The sequence below is a fragment of the Daldinia decipiens genome (assembly GCF_022478715.1).
Source record: "Daldinia decipiens strain CBS 113046 unplaced genomic scaffold F4813scaffold_6, whole genome shotgun sequence".
Classification (NCBI taxonomy): Eukaryota; Fungi; Ascomycota; class Sordariomycetes; order Xylariales; family Hypoxylaceae; genus Daldinia; species Daldinia decipiens.
In genome coordinates, this window is record NW_026054549.1 from 826,932 (window position 1) to 842,786 (window position 15,855).

The 15,855-nt window shown below is 45.7% G+C and overlaps 7 protein-coding genes across 7 annotated transcripts; 4 read left to right on the plus strand and 3 right to left on the minus strand.

Annotated features, from left to right (window-relative positions):
* Positions 1-618: 618 nt before the first annotated feature.
* F4813DRAFT_400703 (uncharacterized protein) lies at positions 619-2,073 on the plus strand (the record flags this gene model as incomplete). Its single annotated transcript, XM_049248300.1, has 4 exons — positions 619-637; positions 692-791; positions 844-1,011; positions 1,071-2,073. 4 exons carry the CDS (start codon positions 619-621, stop codon positions 1,789-1,791), a joined length of 1,008 nt encoding a protein of 335 aa, XP_049102515.1. The 3' UTR covers positions 1,792-2,073.
* A 1-nt stretch (position 2,074) lies between these two features.
* On the minus strand, positions 2,075-3,956 carry F4813DRAFT_297780 (fungal-specific transcription factor domain-containing protein). Its single transcript, XM_049240709.1, has 4 exons — positions 3,519-3,956; positions 3,143-3,456; positions 2,951-3,081; positions 2,075-2,892 (listed from the first exon to the last, which is right to left on the minus strand). The coding sequence occupies exons 1-4, from the start codon at positions 3,859-3,861 to the stop codon at positions 2,160-2,162; spliced, it is 1,521 nt and encodes a 506-aa protein (XP_049102516.1). The 5' UTR covers positions 3,862-3,956; the 3' UTR covers positions 2,075-2,159.
* On the minus strand, positions 3,927-5,350 carry F4813DRAFT_350290 (S-adenosyl-L-methionine-dependent methyltransferase). The gene is made up of 4 exons (XM_049242291.1): positions 5,179-5,350; positions 4,935-5,097; positions 4,576-4,851; positions 3,927-4,465 (listed from the first exon to the last, which is right to left on the minus strand). The coding sequence occupies exons 1-4, from the start codon at positions 5,229-5,231 to the stop codon at positions 4,145-4,147; spliced, it is 813 nt and encodes a 270-aa protein (XP_049102517.1). The 5' UTR covers positions 5,232-5,350; the 3' UTR covers positions 3,927-4,144.
* A 141-nt stretch (positions 5,351-5,491) lies between these two features.
* On the minus strand, positions 5,492-6,548 carry F4813DRAFT_297819 (trimeric LpxA-like protein). Its single transcript, XM_049240710.1, has 3 exons — positions 6,433-6,548; positions 6,270-6,382; positions 5,492-6,151 (listed from the first exon to the last, which is right to left on the minus strand). Exons 2-3 carry the CDS (start codon positions 6,368-6,370, stop codon positions 5,590-5,592), a joined length of 663 nt encoding a protein of 220 aa, XP_049102518.1. The 5' UTR covers positions 6,371-6,382; positions 6,433-6,548; the 3' UTR covers positions 5,492-5,589.
* Positions 6,549-7,280: 732 nt separating this feature from the next.
* F4813DRAFT_350296 (major facilitator superfamily domain-containing protein) lies at positions 7,281-9,122 on the plus strand. The gene is made up of 2 exons (XM_049242292.1): positions 7,281-7,583; positions 7,633-9,122. The coding sequence occupies exons 1-2, from the start codon at positions 7,520-7,522 to the stop codon at positions 8,961-8,963; spliced, it is 1,395 nt and encodes a 464-aa protein (XP_049102519.1). The 5' UTR covers positions 7,281-7,519; the 3' UTR covers positions 8,964-9,122.
* On the plus strand, positions 9,123-10,887 carry F4813DRAFT_350300 (alpha-ketoglutarate-dependent sulfonate dioxygenase). The gene is made up of 4 exons (XM_049242293.1): positions 9,123-9,289; positions 9,345-9,375; positions 9,462-10,470; positions 10,535-10,887. Exons 3-4 carry the CDS (start codon positions 9,474-9,476, stop codon positions 10,654-10,656), a joined length of 1,119 nt encoding a protein of 372 aa, XP_049102520.1. The 5' UTR covers positions 9,123-9,289; positions 9,345-9,375; positions 9,462-9,473; the 3' UTR covers positions 10,657-10,887.
* A 1,436-nt stretch (positions 10,888-12,323) lies between these two features.
* On the plus strand, positions 12,324-15,600 carry F4813DRAFT_297858 (uncharacterized protein). The gene is made up of 3 exons (XM_049240711.1): positions 12,324-13,129; positions 13,188-14,406; positions 14,467-15,600. Exons 1-3 carry the CDS (start codon positions 12,537-12,539, stop codon positions 14,959-14,961), a joined length of 2,307 nt encoding a protein of 768 aa, XP_049102521.1. The 5' UTR covers positions 12,324-12,536; the 3' UTR covers positions 14,962-15,600.
* Positions 15,601-15,855: the final 255 nt, after the last annotated feature.

The following is a 15,855-nucleotide window of genomic DNA, read 5'->3' on the forward strand; positions in this document are numbered from 1 at the left end:
ATTCTTTTTTTTTCGATAGCATCACTGAACGAAATATAACATACTCAAGATAATAAAATGGCATGGGAGAGCATGTACACGTAAGTGATATGGGTGAATAGCCTAACATTAAATTTCTTATAATGCTGCCTACTACCGTTTGTCCGCTCCGCCTCAGCTGGAATCTACTCCGGACAGCTCCGGATCGACATGCCGTCCAGCTTGGCATCTATATTACCCTATCTGGGGTTAGTGCATACGTGCTGCCATTGTGGAGATCTACAGATCCCATTTCTTGGCATTTCTATTATCCTATTTGGGTTAAGCGCCGTGCTTCTCAAAGTGACGATGGCTACGTCCTAGTAGATGTTAGATGAGGCTGCGAGGGGCGCCATTAATGCTTTTTCTAATTATTTCTCTTAGATTCTTGAGTTTAATCGTACTTAATAAAGCTGTCTATTTCTCTTCGTTTTAGAATGACCGTTTTGTGTTCATTGAAAGTAAGTAATTACGAGGTTAGACACTGGGCAAATAAGTCGACAAGGAGGATCTATCCCATACCCTCGACATATAGATCTTCATCTGTCATTCATTTCTATCTGCTTCTACTACCGCTATCTGAAATTTTCAAATTTCAAGATGGCAGCTGGAGAACCTAGTGAGAATTGTTCATCCCTAATCAAGGGTATACCACTAATACAACTTCATCTAGTCTTATACAGCTTGTATGTCTATGCTCCCGACAAAGGTGCTCCGATCTTTTTCGCCATTGCATATGCCCTCTCAGCCATATTCCATATTTGGCAATGCTAGTTAGTATACTCACCTAAAACAGACTCGATCACCCCCTAACAGCTATAATAGTCGTTACGAAGCTTGGAAGTTGATCGGCCTACACCCCGTTTGCGCAGTGCTATTCACTGTCGGTTACGCGATGCGTGAATACGGAGCCTATAATTACATTTATAGCGCGACTACGAAAGTGCCTCTGATGGCATTTATCCTTAGTCAGGTCTTTATCTTCGTATGCCCGTAAGTTTATTGGTGTTGTTGATACATCACTTATGGTTTTTACTGATTGGTTGTTATAGTCCACTCCTGGAACTTGCCAACTACCACGTCCTCGGCCGTATATTTTCTTATGTGCCATGGTGTGCACCCATCCCCCCTGCTAGAGTTTTATCTGTATTTGGTGGTCTCATGGGCCTTGTCGAAGCACTGAACTCTCTGGGTGTAGCACTATCCGCGAACCCGTCGTCCTCAAGTTCGACGCAATCTCTCGGTAATAATTTGACAATAGCAGCCCTCATAATCCAGCTCTGTCTCATTGCTGTATTTATCTGCCTTGCCGGTCTCTTCCACCGGAGATGTTCAAGAGGAAATGTACAAGTCAAGAGTGTTGGGATTCTCCTTCGAACGTTATACGTGAGTATGGCGTTGATCCTCGTACGGTGCATCTACCGACTAGTGGAGCATACGGGAAATACTAACATAGACCTCGATAATATCGAAGCTCTTCGAAACCTGAGTCCGATCCTGCGGTATGAGATCTTCTTCTACATATTCGAGGCAACCCTCATGGTCATCAACTCGGTTCTATGGAACGTGTGGAATCCCTGTCGCTTTCTGCCGAAGGAACGTCGTATCTATCTTTCACGCGACGGGACCGAAGTCTATGGAGAAGAAGACTCGGATGATCGGCCGCTTCTGGCCAAGACGGCGAATTTATTGACGTTCGGCATCTTATTCCGCAAAAAGAAGCAGACTCGAGGATTCGAAGAGCTGAACCAATACCCCGGCTCTGGACACTAGAGGCCAGAGATGTATCCCCAGTTGGTGTAATCTGTTCATGAAATGTTTTGGGTGGTGATAATTAAATTCAACGTTTGGCCTAAGGAGTTGCCTTGGTAGCTTGCATTGGGAGAGCTAAATATAGGCGACATACTATCCGGAGGCTAACTACCTATGTACTATAGCATGTTTCTAATAAATGCCCATGGCTGGCTCAGGGGAATTTGACTGGGACCGGGATTCTCGAATTAGGAGACAGACAAGGCTGGCCTGAGAGTTGTGGCTTTTATTTCGGCATATAGTTTACTTACAGTTCTCCAGTTCCAATTGTGCAGAACCCCATATATAGAATAAATATAGATCCGACTTCTGCAGGTGTTTTATTACCCCTAACCTATTATCCTAGTAGTATGGGACAAGCCGTTGGTATCGACTGCAATTTGCATCGTAAATATATACGGTTTATTAAAGCAAGAATCCCAGCGACTCTCACCCGAGTCCCAAAATGATTCGAGCACATATTTAACCATCAACGGCACGGAGGTGCCAAGATCACGACTGAGCTCCGGCAGTCGGCTTACAACGAATGCACGCATTGCTGGACTGCCACGAGCAGCATATACTCCCAAGACGATTAGCGGCCAAAGCATAAATCGTTGGGTTCTCGGAGACGATAGCCCATCGCTTATAAGAACTTGTAGAAGCTCGCCATGCTTGGCACAACAAGCGCTCAGCTCAGATGTCACATAGAGGACGGATAAACTCTGAAGAGACAAGATAAGATAAATCGCCACAGCAGCCTGGTATATATTACCAATGAGCACCCAGTCTTCAGATGAGCGTTTGGAATCAGCCCATTGTTCTGGCAGGAAATCGTGAATACGCTGTAGTATTTTACACGCCTCGTGCGAAAGCTCCTCGGCTCCGGTGCTGATGTGTTCAGCGGCCCGCATTCGAAGATGGTTAACCTTGATAATCTCGGCGAATAGAGGTAAAGGGCACATATGAAAAGGGGACATTGCTGTACTAAATTCTTCTAGTAGGAAATCAGTTGTATCAAGCTGCGAACCTATCATTGAGAGATCTGATGCAGGACAGGTTGTGTTCCCAATCACAGCAAGACTGTTTAAGATTAGTGTTCGTATTGCTGCCATTTATAGTGGTTATTGGGACCACATACACCCAGAGGCAACGCAATAGTGGCTTTAAGACCTTCGATCTAGCCATTGCCTGAAACCCGCCACGCAGCATCATTAATTCATAGACTCCCTCGAGGTGACACCTCCAATTGAGTGAAGTGCCGAGTTGAACCTGTAATGATATAGTTTAACATCGCACGTTACTAATATTATAACATAGATAATCAACTCACGTCGACGAGAAGAAGTGTCAGTACTCCAGCTACGATGGTATCGCCGTTCCGCTTATCTTCTATGTCGAGATGATCTCTAAGAGAGCGGATGGCAAGGCCCCAGTAAAGATAGAACTTCTCAATAAACCTCTTGGACTCGGGACTACCCCTCGTACGATTGATTCGGTGGCCTAGTATCATGCAGATCATGCCAAGCCGTAGATAATCTGGTGCCCAAGAGGCCCTCTGAAGGTGCTTGGTCGAAAGAGGGTATATATGAGGATTATCTCCGAGTTCACGGAGGGGGAGTAGATCTTGGTATATGCAAGAATTAACTAACCGATTCACGTCAGTCTATCAACATCGATTTACTTCAATTGGTGAGGTAGCTACTTGCAGTACTCGACACACTCAGCTAAAGCATAGGCTTCAGTCTTTATCTTAACTCGTGGGATCAATACACGAGTATTTGATATCGTTTCGCCGGGTACCCGTTTTGTTACAGTCTTAGTTATTCCATTTTCGGTTTCGCTAGATGGTGTTTTGTCCCGCTTCCGACCCCGAGATATGACCCTTCCGGGCGCGAGCCACTTGAGTTTTACTGGTTTCACATCACTATATCCCGGGCATTCGATCCCCGATGCGGAACACCTTTGGCACATGGGTTCTGTGAAATCACAGACCAAGCAGCGTCGACGACACTCCCAGCAGTGCCGCCTACTATTCTGTTGGTTCTCCATCTCTGGGTCTTTATTGTCTTAGAGACAAAGAGGTATTAGGGAGCATGGTGAATTTTTCGAAGTTGTTAACTTCTGCCTTGGGTCAATATAATACGTCAGCTTTGTGCACGGACCTTATATTCGGAGATATCCCCAATCCTAATATCACCAATCCTACAAGTTAATTAAATCCGAACCCCTTTATATTTGTCAAGTTTCACTCCTACGTCCCAACTCGAAGTCGCTTCACGTACTACGTCTTATATAAAACTATACCTAATGTTATCGGTAAATTTAAGCCTCTCTAACCTTTCAGTTTCCAGACGCTAAACATATCGGTGCCCTTCCCATCCTCATACGATCGTGGTGGTTTGAAGTAGACCACTCTTTGAAACAGCCCCTTTAGTGACCCAGTCTCTTGTATTGAGTTTTCAGAGGTGATACCATCACCACCTTCAGCTAGGATGTTCCAGTAGACGCCTTTTAACCCCCAAGGCGGGCCAAGAGCTCTTAAATCCTTATATAAAGGAAACTCGAGACAGGCAAGTACCCCGGTTGGGGAGATAAGCTCACCCATGCGACGAGCCCAGTCCTTTCGTAGATCAGGTGGGAGGGCACATAAGAACTATCATATATCAACATCACGGTTGCATCCATTATTCTAACGAATGTTCCACCGTTTCATCTGCTTAGTGGACCGATTGGTAATTCTGCACTGGGTTAAAAATAACTTACAGTATAATCATAAATTAAGTCGAAGCCCTGAAAGTCCTCGGTCACTACCTTTTCCCAGCCTGCCTCAAAAAAGTCTCCTTGGATGAACTTCACATTGCCTCGGCATGTAGTTGATCGACTTGCTGCTGACGAGCCAAAGTTATAGCTGGATGGCTCGCAAAACTGGGCTGCCGCATTGACTTCTGCTATTTCAATAGCCTTCTGTGAGATCTCCAAGCCATATACATCGAACCCATGGAGAGCTAGCATAACAACATCGTAGCCTTTCCCACAGCCCTGTTCCGTTCCGACCATTGTAAATGTCAACGAATGAGTGATGATACATGGCATCTCGTTATTTTCTTACGGGATTCACTTACGGGGATGAGGGCAATTGGTCGAGAATTGGTAGAAGATTGTGATATTTCGGGCTGTGACTCTATCCAGTCGATGAGAGCGGGCGATGGGCCCATACGGTCCCAGAAACCGCTCTTGTCATTGTTCCAAAGCTCAGTCCACCCCGAGGTTTGATTGTTTCGTGAACTTGACAGTTATATCAGTATAGTAGATTTATCAGTATAGTAGATTGGGATGTAAAGATTTAGTAAAGCAAGTAAAGCATACCGGTTAATAAAATGAGAGACTAGTTGAGTAAGCGGCTGGGGTGATGTATCCATAGTGGCAAGCAGATGAATTACTCGAATATCCAGAAACCAAGATGCAATTACCTAACTTCTTATGAGTATTTGTTTGGGTGCATCAGAAGTAGGACGAATGATGCTATATTTTGATGCCCCGAGGAAAAGGTAAAGAGAGGTAGTGACGCTAAATACCCCGCTGACTGATTCAATGCCATGCTACGTCCTATCTCGACGTTGACTGATTCGTGGCTCAATACCCACAAATAATAGTATCCGTAGTTAGGTAGGTAGGTAGGTAGGAGAAATATAAAATGATGTCTGTTGCCAAATCTATTTAGATACCTTCTAGGCTACTTAGGCACACAAAAAATACTATAGGACCAGCTAAAGCCCCTTAATTATGAGCTTCAAGAGGAGTCACCTTTTTCACAACCCGTGCAGGCGCACCCATCGCGACACTCCATGCTGGAATATTCTTCGTTACCACAGAGCTAGCGGCAATAGTGCACCCCTGGCCAATTACGACACCAGGCAAGATCACGACATTACCACCTATCCAACAGTCGTCTTCGATAGTTATGGGTTTGGCATACTCGATATCGTCCCTACGACTTTGCACCTCAGTTTCGTGAGTAGCCGTTAGAATCGACACGTTCGGGCCGAACATAACACGATCGCCTATGGTGACAAGCGCGCAATCCAAAATGGTCAGATTGAAGTTAGAATAGAATCGATCCCCAAGGCGAATGTTGCATCCGTAGTCCACGGCGAACGATGGCTCAATAAAAACGCCATCTCCAACATGGCCCAAGAACTGCTTAAGCATATTCTTCCGAACTTCCGTTAAGGATTCGAAGTCCGCTTCCGGGTCATCAGGGAAGTAGTTGTTATACTTGTGCATCCATCTCCGAGCGTTGAAGCGTATTTTCGTCAGCTCGGGATCATGGGCATCATAGCTAAGTGGTGAAGTATTATTAGCATTAGCGAAAATAATCATTAGGTTCTCCGTACTTCAGACTTGGCTAAATCGAATGAAAGACGACGACGTCATCTGGCCACTAGGGAAGCACTCACAGCATCCCAGAGATCATCTTGTCAAATTCTTCGGACCTTGGTACATGAGCTAAAGCAGTGGCCTTTTCAAGCTCAGCTGGGTTCTTTTCTTGGGCAGCCATAGTACCTTAAAGCTTGTGGCAGAAGTCAGTCTTAGAAAATAGGGGTCGACGGAATGGCTCACGACAAGATTGCGCAACAACGATGAGTGGTTCCTTATATTTACTATCGGAGATCTTAACGGAACGAGAGAAAACGATGTCTAATTCGGTATCTCCGACTCTTGAATTACGAACATGTCGGTAAAAGAAGTTGCTGTCTAACCTTTCAGTAAATGCATATAAAGTGGCTTTCATTTACTTGAGCACCGCCACAGACCAGAATGGCTTAGTTTCTAATAAGCCAGAAAGAAATGTTCAGATAGTCTGAATATCAAGAAATTCATCGATCCTATAAAATACGGTTAGAATATAGTATACAAGTACGGCCATATCTCTTCATGCACTACCTATCCCCGGAAGAATTTATATCCCCCTATTAAAAGTAAGAAGAACTTAGAATTGGTATAGACGCCCATCGCGAAAACTTAGGAGACGGCGGTGGAGATTACGTGGCGTTAAGACTCTTCAATTTTTACAGTCTCAGTAAATATATATAAACCTAAGTGTCGATAATAGGTAACAATGTCGAAATAATAATTAAATGTGTCATAACCATTATCTACTAGTGCTAAGTCTCCATGTTGCTATTCAAGACACCCGGCCCCTATTAGGGGCTTTAGTTCGGATGCTACCATTATTTTATATAAAGGGCCGAGGACTATTGCCAACTCAGTGTTGCATTAGACTATAATTTACCAGGACCAGCCCCGGGTGCGGAGTGTGAAGTTGAGGTGAAGGCCGCGTAGATATCGGGATATAGTCGATGGTCAATTCCAGGGGCCGAATGACGTGCTTACCCGCGCATACGTATTGTTCCACGACTATCAAAATGAGCAAATCAGTCATTGTCCTTGGCGATCTGTGCGATAAATGCTTATCTAACTATCTTTGGATCTACATAGCATCACGCGTTAGCCCGAAGGTAAGGCGCGATTTGTTCGGTAGGGATTCTATGAAGTCTCTTCGGGGGTGTTAGTGGATCAGAATCAGGTTGGACAGGTTCAGATAATAAATACTTAATAAGCCTTGTTCCGTCAGGAACTTGCACGATTGTTCAACTGTCTAGCTAGATACCTAGGTACCTAGGTACTTATTCATTATATTGTCAACATGGCGGATATAGCAGATACGACGGCTCAAGGTCCTGAGAATACTGAACAAAAACCTATCAAAGGTCGGTATGAAACTATCACAATCATGATATGCTTGCTAATATCTGCTAGTCAAATGGTATCGATCAGTCTTTTACAATGCCACAATCCTTGGGCTCTGCAGCTTTGCAGCACCGGGGCTATGGGGAGCGATGAACTCTCTCGGGGCTGGTGGTTCCCAATCGCCTTACCTCGTCAACACTGGGAATGCACTCACGTTCTGCCTTATGGTAGTATCTTGCTGGTTGACTAGTAGTGCTGTCAAGTATATTGGAATCACCGGTGCCCTATTTATCGGCACCATCGGTTATGCTCCGTACAGCGCCGGACTCTATCTGAATAACCGATATGGTGTCGAATGGCTTGTTATTGTCGGGGCTGCCTTCTGCGGCATATCAGCTGGAATCTTCTGGGCGGCAGAAGCAGCAATTGCCATTTCCTATCCCGAGCCGCGCAATCGGGCGAGAATGGTCGCCTACTGGTTAACGTGGACTCGAATTGGTCAGATCTTGGGAGGAGCCGTGAACTTAGGGCTCAATATAGATCGTAATCAGGCCGGGAAAGTCTCTTATACGGTATACATTATATTCATCGCCCTTCAGGCAAGTGGCACGCTGATCGCTCTACTCCTTAATAAACCATCGAAGGTCCAACGTCGAGATGGTACTCCTGTCCAACTTGTTATCTACGACAACCCCTGGCAAGAGATCAAAACCACGACAAGCACGTTTCTCACCAAGAAGTTTCTCTTGCTTGTTCTGTGGATAGGCCAAGGGGTCTACTCGGAATCCGTCTTTTTCACCTATAACGCTCTGTGGTTTAGCGTGCGCGCAAGAGCTCTCGGGTCATTCCTATCCGGAATTGTAGCAGTTATATGCGGAAACCTCCTCGGATTGTGGCTAGACCAGCACCAGATCTCTCTCAAGACAAGGTCCCGCCGCGCTTTCGCAGTCATCATGACGTTACAAGGTGCTTGGTGGTTGTGGCTCACGATCAACGTTACTGAGTATAACCGGACCCAGCCTATCTTCGACTGGAACGATCCCGGATTTGGAAGGGCATTCGGCGTTTTCGTCTTCCTCGTTTCTGGCTTCCAGCTTAACTATAATTTCTCATACTTCATTATTAGTCAAATATCGTCCAGTCCGCAAGAAACGATTCGTCTTTCGGCGTTGCTACGTGGAACAGAATCGGCTTGGCAAGCCGTCAGCTACGGATTAAATGCAGTTCCTATCATCGCAGCCGTTGGCGGCCCTTACATAAACTTTGGTTTATGGGGTGTTTCCATAATACCGGCTTGGCTGGTGATCAGAGATTTTGGTACCGAAGGCGATAAATCCGACTTGGAGAGTCATCTTGAGATTCAGGCGGAAGATCTACGAAAAGATGAAGGTTCAAACTAAATTCACTGATAGTATTCACTACCTAGGTGCTTAAGGTAGATACTTCAGTCTAGTACTGCGGATAGGGATTTTCAGAAATTTAGTGATCGGAAAGTCAACATTCTATTATGATGGACTAGTTATGTTTTATAGTACCTAGTTATGCTTGAGTCACATGTTTGTTTTCCATATATAGACAGTCGTTACATCAAATTCTCAGTGTTCCATCGCTGTAAAATTCTCGATCGGGAGTTTTAGTGGTTTGCGGCTCGACGAAGGGGGAGAATAAAGGTTGATGTGATCCTAGGCGTGCCTAACGCCATCGATGGACGCAACCTCGCGGTAAGCTATCTATTGATCTATCGTCAATCTTTCATTTGATAGGTGGGATGTGTCACGCACGTCATATCGGTATCCAACTCCACCCGGAGAGCTGAAATACATATAAGCAACAGTTGGTAGAGTATATTATGTTGATATACCCATCGAGGCTTACAACAAAAAATATTGGGTTTTTACCGTAACTTTGCAATGTCGGCTGGACTTGAAGCTCTGAAGCATATATCCAAGGACTCTGGGTTCCCGATTACTATCCATCCGCACTTTTCCGAGAAAATTAAGAACCATGTTCCGCCAGAGCCCGTCCGAGAAGAAATAATCCCGGAGAAGGACCGTGCTACATTTGCGGACCCCGAGAAGAAAGCTCTTTTCTCGGTCGCCAAACCTGTCGACTTGACAGAATCGGTCGGCACCGTCCTAGAGAACGTGCAGCTTTCCCAATTAACCCCACAACAGCTAGATGAGCTTGCGCTGCTTGTAAATGAGCGCGGAGTCGTCTTCTTCCGCAACCAAGATTTGACTACTGATGGGCAAGTAAAACTTTTTGAACATTATGGTACCTTGGACCGACATCCTGCCCAAAAGGATGTTCGACACGTCGTGATCCGAGGCAGCCGAGAGGACCACCGTGAGTTGCTCAAGTATACTCCGTGGCCTTCGGGAGACTGGCACGCCGATACTTCATTTGAGGTTAACCCACCTTCGTATTCTCTTCTCCGAATGGAAGAGCATCCTCCCGTGGGAGGAGACACAGCCTGGGTCTCCGGTTATGGTCTCTATGACACATTGAGTGATGCGATGAAACGATTTGTCGAAGGCCTACATGCGGTGCACACTTCAAGACTGCAGTACGACACAATTTTGGACCTGTGGGGCGTTGGGCCGAACCGCCCCCCTATCGACTCGCATCATCCGGCCGTTAGGACCCACCCGGTTACGGGATTGAAGGCGTTGAACATAAACGCCGGGTTCGTCACCGGGTTCGCTGAGCTGAAGAAGTATGAGTCCGACAAGCTTCTCGACTTCTTCCAGTACCACCTTCATTCCGCGGATGACCACTCTGTCCGATGGAAGTGGGAGGTTGGCAGTGTGGCGATGTGGGACAACAGATGTGTACTCCATCGGGTTATCCCTGGCTCGTATGAAGCGCCTCGAAGGGGAATTCGCACGACGGTCTTCGGGGAGAAACGTAGGTTAAATATAATCAAATATTTACTGGGCTTTATTTGTATTATGTGGCTGACGGCGTATAGCGTACTATGATCCTGCAAGTGAAGGGAGAGCTGAAAGGGAGCGGAGACTCAAAGAGGAGACAGCTAAAGGGTTGTCTCGAGAGACGAATACCAAGGAAAACCCCGTAAATACACCCGCTTAAATATACCGGGAACTCCGTTTCAGGTTAATATTTAATGAAATGCTTATAACATCTCTAATTTATATGACTTATAATTGAAACTGATAATGGGAGGAACTCTGGAAAGGACTCTTCGGGTTTGTTACTACTTGCTGTAGCATTAAAATGTAATTGATGCCGAACAGAAATTTAAACGGCCTTCATACGCATAGCATACTACCTTGAAACCTGAATTATATCGTCAAATTGGTGGTTGGGGGACTACTATCAATACAGTAATACTTGAGGCTTGATTGTTGGGTTAACTACTTCCTTGGTAATCATCCGAAGTTGGGTTCTTATTAGTAAGACTATGGTGTAAGTGGACAACTATGTATTGTTACGTATGTGACTTTATTGGTCAATGAATATAACAACTTGGCTAATGATAAATGCATTTGACTGATAAGATCTTAAATATATACAGTAGCTACCTGTTAACCTAGTACCTTATAATATTTAGTTCTCTTTTAACCCCCTTTAAGGTCGTCTTAATTACCTCTAATCGCTTTGACTTGATGTTACACGATAAGTGCTACAGGGCTGACGAGGCTCTCTTAGGGCTTGGTGAGATGATCGTGTACTATCTCTAGCCTCAACTGGAAAGCAGCTCCAGAAATAGGATCGAGCTAGTATCAATAATGGAATCCTAGCCTTCTCAGAAGAATAGAATTGATTAAATATGAAAACTTGGGCTCCACCGGCCCTCGGTTGTCGGTCCGGTTATCGGTGCTTGGAGGTTTAGATGACACACTATTGATCCCGTTTGACGTGCGTGCCATTAAGTATGATTGGGTGATTTAAGATGATGGAGGGCGCGTTTTTTTTGATCCCTTTGTCTAATTATACCAATACCTTCCTGGGAATTTCGCGCAAGATATTCCCCGGAACCATAGAGAGCCAAAGGGATGAATATCCTCGGTCGTAAATCTTAGTCACCGCTCTATTAGAGCAACACTAATGTATGCAAACCCCAGAAAATGGGTTTGAAGCTAAAACGACGCCAAGAAGGGTTGGGCATAGTGAAACGCATACATAGCTGAAGAGATCGTGAGTTCCCGTCTGCGTTGACGTCTCGCACGTGGATCTGATTAGGGTATATTCTACATAGTAGTTACGTGTAGGTTCCTGGGGTTTAATTTGATTAAAACTGTGAATATAAGGTAGAAAGGCTGTTGCCGCCGACTTATATAACGGCTGATGGCTTTGACTTTAAACTGTCTGTTCATTGACTAATACGGAAGAAGATATAGTTGCCACATGCTAAAGACCCGAACGTGTCTCGACGCTCGAAAATAATAAAAACAAAACGATCAGATGTTTAATAAATATAATTACCTACCTAAATTACTCTTAAGTACCTATTTCCTATTTATCTTTTGTATGTAGGTAGACAAGAGTTGAGCCTCTATCTGATGACGTATTTATTTGACTAACATGAGCCGGAGCCGGTTTATAGGGAGTCTAGTGAGTTGACTTGCTGGAACCGCCTAGACATTCCACTGAGGCGGCCCACTATGATTGGGAGCGAGTGGTCTGACAGGCCAGCCAGGCCAGCAAGGCCTAATCCCTAATCGCTAGGTTAATATCATAGGCTGTCTGGCCGCTTTCGCCGGGTCCCCGCCACTTGCCATTTTTGCAATTTACTACCAGAGCCGAATTTCCCAACGTGAAATTCCCTCCAATCTTAACCACCAACATTCCGTGACTCTGATAGGTGTAACATGTCCACAATCTGTAATAACGCAATACCGCCATTTCACATTCATTCTGAAACCGGAATCTGTGAAGAAGCTAGCTATTCCTATTTCATTCTAATTCCGAATTATCAACACTCATGTCCAGGTTAAAGATCTGGGAGAATGGATCTGGAAGATATGAGCGTGCAGATGGTGGCCGCGGACACAGCAGCTGAGGTCGCAGCAGACGTTGCTGCGGCCGACCCTACGAACAGAAATCCTAAGAAGTCGAGTCAGACCTGCATTCCGTGCAGAGTACGCAAAGTCCGCTGTGATGGTCGTCGCGACGTTTGCCAGAATTGCGAGCGATTAGGATTCACGTGCTCATTTCAAGACGCCGCCTCTCCCAGCCAGGATTCCGAGGGTTTGACAAATTTCACCCTTCCGCGAAGACGTGTTAGACTAGCTTGTGCCAATTGCCATTCCAGGAAAGCTAGATGTAGTGGTGAAACCCCGAAATGCGCAAGATGTCAAGCTCAAGGCATCGAGTGCGTCTACAAACCGACGAAGCGATCTGGAGGCGTCGGCGGCGTCTCCCAGCAATCTCATCAGGGCGCTACTGATTCCGAGCTTGAGTCTGTCTCGTCCGAACCGCCGGAGAAAAGAGTAATGATGAGTAAGGATAATCAGGGTTCTCACCATGGTCCGCAAGGGCCCGATAGGAATAGCTTCGAACCAAATGGGGCCTCGACACGTATAGCATCCAGCAACGAACCGTACGCATTCGATAGCTCATCTCTTCCTCTTGCGCGTATAAACTAACAATCCACTTAGGTTTGTTTTCCCGGATGAAGGTATCATACAGCGGACGTTTAGTAATTTCTTTCGTCAAATTCACCACGTTCCTATCTTTTCGTTCCTTCATCGTGCTTCGCTCATGCAACGCTATCATGCTGGCATGATGGATAAAGCTTTGCTTCTTGCTTTGGTGGGCATCACTTCACTTATCATAAACCTGGGCCCTGGTACTCGAGAGTATGGGGCTAGATGTATCGACGAATGTCAGAAGATGGTGCTTGAGGATCTCGAGAACCCGTCGACTATTAAGATACAGGCCCTCGTCCTCATTATGAAGCACCGTATGATGTCGCGCAAATTTACTACTGCCTTCATGTTGGCGGCAACGGCTACTCGTTTTGCCTATGCTCTCCGCCTAAATTATGAGAATCCAAATCTATGCTTCCTAGCACGAGAATCACGGAGGAGACTAATGTGGGCGCTTATGACTATCGACTCCGGTATCAACGGCGGCTGCTCAGATTTTACATTGATGCCGTCCGAATCTATGCACATTCAACTTCCTTGCACCGAGCGCAACTTCGAATTTGATCTACCACAAGTAACTGAATACCTCCGCCCCGTCCCCACGCGGCCTTTTCCGGATGACGTTGGTTCGCTCGCGCTCCACGTGCGACTCCTATGGATGAGAAGCAGAGTCCTATACTGCACCAAGAATGTGCTAGGTATGCCCGAGTCTGAACTGGCGCAACTGCCAGAGTTGGTCAAGGTATTATCAGAAGAGCTAGCTGGCTTCAACGATCATTTACCGGCGTCTTTCAAGTTCTCAGAAAGCAACCTTCAATTACGAGCTTACTCGCCACGATTATGTGTTTATATTATGATACATGTCTGGTGGCGACAGTGCTACTGTGATCTCTACCGAATGTTCCTTGTAGGACTTAAAGAGGCATTGCCACAGTCAGGTTTAAATCAATTAGACCCCCAATTCGTGTCATATTGCATGCGTCAATGTTATGAGCACGCTTTGGCTATGTCGGATATTTTTAAACTTATCATGTCCCTTGACGGAGGCCTTCCGGTTACCGATGTTGATCTACCCGGTTGCGCTTATCAGTGTGCTCGGATTATATACTTTGCTCACCAAACGAATCAGGGAGAGATCAGTTTAACATCAAACCAAGTTCACGAGCTTGGTACGAGATGCCTAACGATTGCGAAATCGATGGACCATGTCCCAGCCGGCGCTGCCATTGTAAGTTATCGCATCTCATAATATAACATGATAGTTTACTGAGTATAGATGTAACTCTAGGTCGCTGATCTCGAAAAACTGGTCGCCCGCGGCTTCACTGCAAATGCGGCTCCGAATCACCCAGGGAGCCCTAGTGCCAACGGTTCCAATCTTGTATCCCAACATGCCCTGTCACGCCACAACCCTATTCAACAGATGCAAGTTGTCGATGAAAGTGGATTTACTAACATCCCTATTATGTCTCCTTCAGCTCACATAACCTCACCGCAAGGCAGTTCAATGCCGACCCCAATTCAGCGTTCGACTCCCCGTCCACCACAGGAGCATACCCGTGGATCTTCGCTACCAGGAACGCCTATTGGTGATTTTAACATAGCGAAGTCGAATTTACCGCCTGTGATGTCACCGGATGGAATAGATAATAATAACGCTTTTGAGGGTGCGATGGATGGCTTTGACTTCGATCTCGAGTCATTCGGAAATAACGGCCTTGAATCTGCATCATGGCTCTCGAACGACTGGCTTAATAACGAATACTCACAAACGACGGTTTGAACTTTATGAACAAGTTGCTATATCTACTGGTTGGTTAACGAGAACTACGTTACCATCCCTCTAGTTTGGCTTGGCAATTTAATGGTTACTACCACCTTGAATTAGCCAAAGGGGCTAATACGAGAAGACTGCATTGCTTCTCCAAGAAACCCGGCATAGCTGTGCTAGTCTTCCGTGGAGTCGTCAATCCTATTCCTAGCAAGAAAGCCTACTTGACTAATACCACGAGCAAGACAAACCCCCGGCGCCCTGGCATTATTCTCTCGATTAATAGAACTGCCCCCTAAAGCAGTAGGGTAGACCGGGCATTTTGGAGGCCACGGTATCAATAAGCCCTATAATTAGGGATTACTGACATTTTGTCGATACTACATATTAGCTAAGCTCTGGGAAAGCGACCAGGATTCAGATCAACTGCCTATCTTGCAGCGTATCTTGCAATACCCTACGTTTTTTCGGTCTTAAAGACGGACTTGGCGAGAATCATACACGTTCTAGGCTCCTAGTCCTAATTCCCTGGAAGCCAAGAGTTTACAGTGGCGTAACCGAGGCACGATTCCTAACAAATTCAAGCCATTCAATGCTTAGTTGCTTGATTCGACGATTAGGATTCCGCACGAATCTACGAAAATTAGACGAACCTAACAAGTCCTGAGATGAACCTACCTGTCGTATAGCGTGGAAGTAGTCGGTCGATTGAGTTTAGGCGTAGGCGTTGCTTTTCGGCTCTTGGATTGTTTTTACCTACCACGAAGACTATCGAAATCGCACACCACGGCGGGGTACCAGTTGGCCAACCATGCAATATCTATAGCCTATGGCTATGAAGTTCTTTTTCAGGACGCCCGAGTCCTTAGCGGTTCAAAGAGCCAGCAGAGATGTTCTTAAGGGATA

What these genes read in the sequence shown, in the direction of transcription:
- F4813DRAFT_297780 (XM_049240709.1), bottom strand. Translation starts at nt 3,861, where the DNA reads ATGGAGAACCAACAGAATAGTAGGCGGCACTGCTGGGAGTGTCGTCGA. An exon ending in TGACACTTCTTCTCGTCGAC is followed by an intron (nt 3,082 to 3,142) that starts GTGAGTTGATTA and finishes ATATCATTACAG; the next exon opens with GTTCAACTCGGCACTTCACT. An exon ending in CTATTGCGTTGCCTCTGGGT is followed by an intron (nt 2,893 to 2,950) that starts GTATGTGGTCCC and finishes AATCTTAAACAG; the next exon opens with TCTTGCTGTGATTGGGAACA.
- F4813DRAFT_297858 (XM_049240711.1), top strand. Translation starts at nt 12,537, where the DNA reads ATGGATCTGGAAGATATGAGCGTGCAGATGGTGGCCGCGGACACAGCA. An exon ending in ATAGCATCCAGCAACGAACC is followed by an intron (nt 13,130 to 13,187) that starts GTACGCATTCGA and finishes CAATCCACTTAG; the next exon opens with GTTTGTTTTCCCGGATGAAG. An exon ending in TCCCAGCCGGCGCTGCCATT is followed by an intron (nt 14,407 to 14,466) that starts GTAAGTTATCGC and finishes ATGTAACTCTAG; the next exon opens with GTCGCTGATCTCGAAAAACT.
- F4813DRAFT_350296 (XM_049242292.1), top strand. Translation starts at nt 7,520, where the DNA reads ATGGCGGATATAGCAGATACGACGGCTCAAGGTCCTGAGAATACTGAA. An exon ending in TGAACAAAAACCTATCAAAG is followed by an intron (nt 7,584 to 7,632) that starts GTCGGTATGAAA and finishes AATATCTGCTAG; the next exon opens with TCAAATGGTATCGATCAGTC.
- F4813DRAFT_350290 (XM_049242291.1), bottom strand. Translation starts at nt 5,231, where the DNA reads ATGGATACATCACCCCAGCCGCTTACTCAACTAGTCTCTCATTTTATT. An exon ending in GACCAATTGCCCTCATCCCC is followed by an intron (nt 4,852 to 4,934) that starts GTAAGTGAATCC and finishes GGAACGGAACAG; the next exon opens with GGCTGTGGGAAAGGCTACGA. An exon ending in ACTTAATTTATGATTATACT is followed by an intron (nt 4,466 to 4,575) that starts GTAAGTTATTTT and finishes GATATATGATAG; the next exon opens with TTCTTATGTGCCCTCCCACC.
- F4813DRAFT_297819 (XM_049240710.1), bottom strand. Translation starts at nt 6,370, where the DNA reads ATGGCTGCCCAAGAAAAGAACCCAGCTGAGCTTGAAAAGGCCACTGCT. An exon ending in AAGATGATCTCTGGGATGCT is followed by an intron (nt 6,152 to 6,269) that starts GTGAGTGCTTCC and finishes TTCACCACTTAG; the next exon opens with CTATGATGCCCATGATCCCG.
- F4813DRAFT_350300 (XM_049242293.1), top strand. Translation starts at nt 9,474, where the DNA reads ATGTCGGCTGGACTTGAAGCTCTGAAGCATATATCCAAGGACTCTGGG. An exon ending in GACGGTCTTCGGGGAGAAAC is followed by an intron (nt 10,471 to 10,534) that starts GTAGGTTAAATA and finishes GACGGCGTATAG; the next exon opens with CGTACTATGATCCTGCAAGT.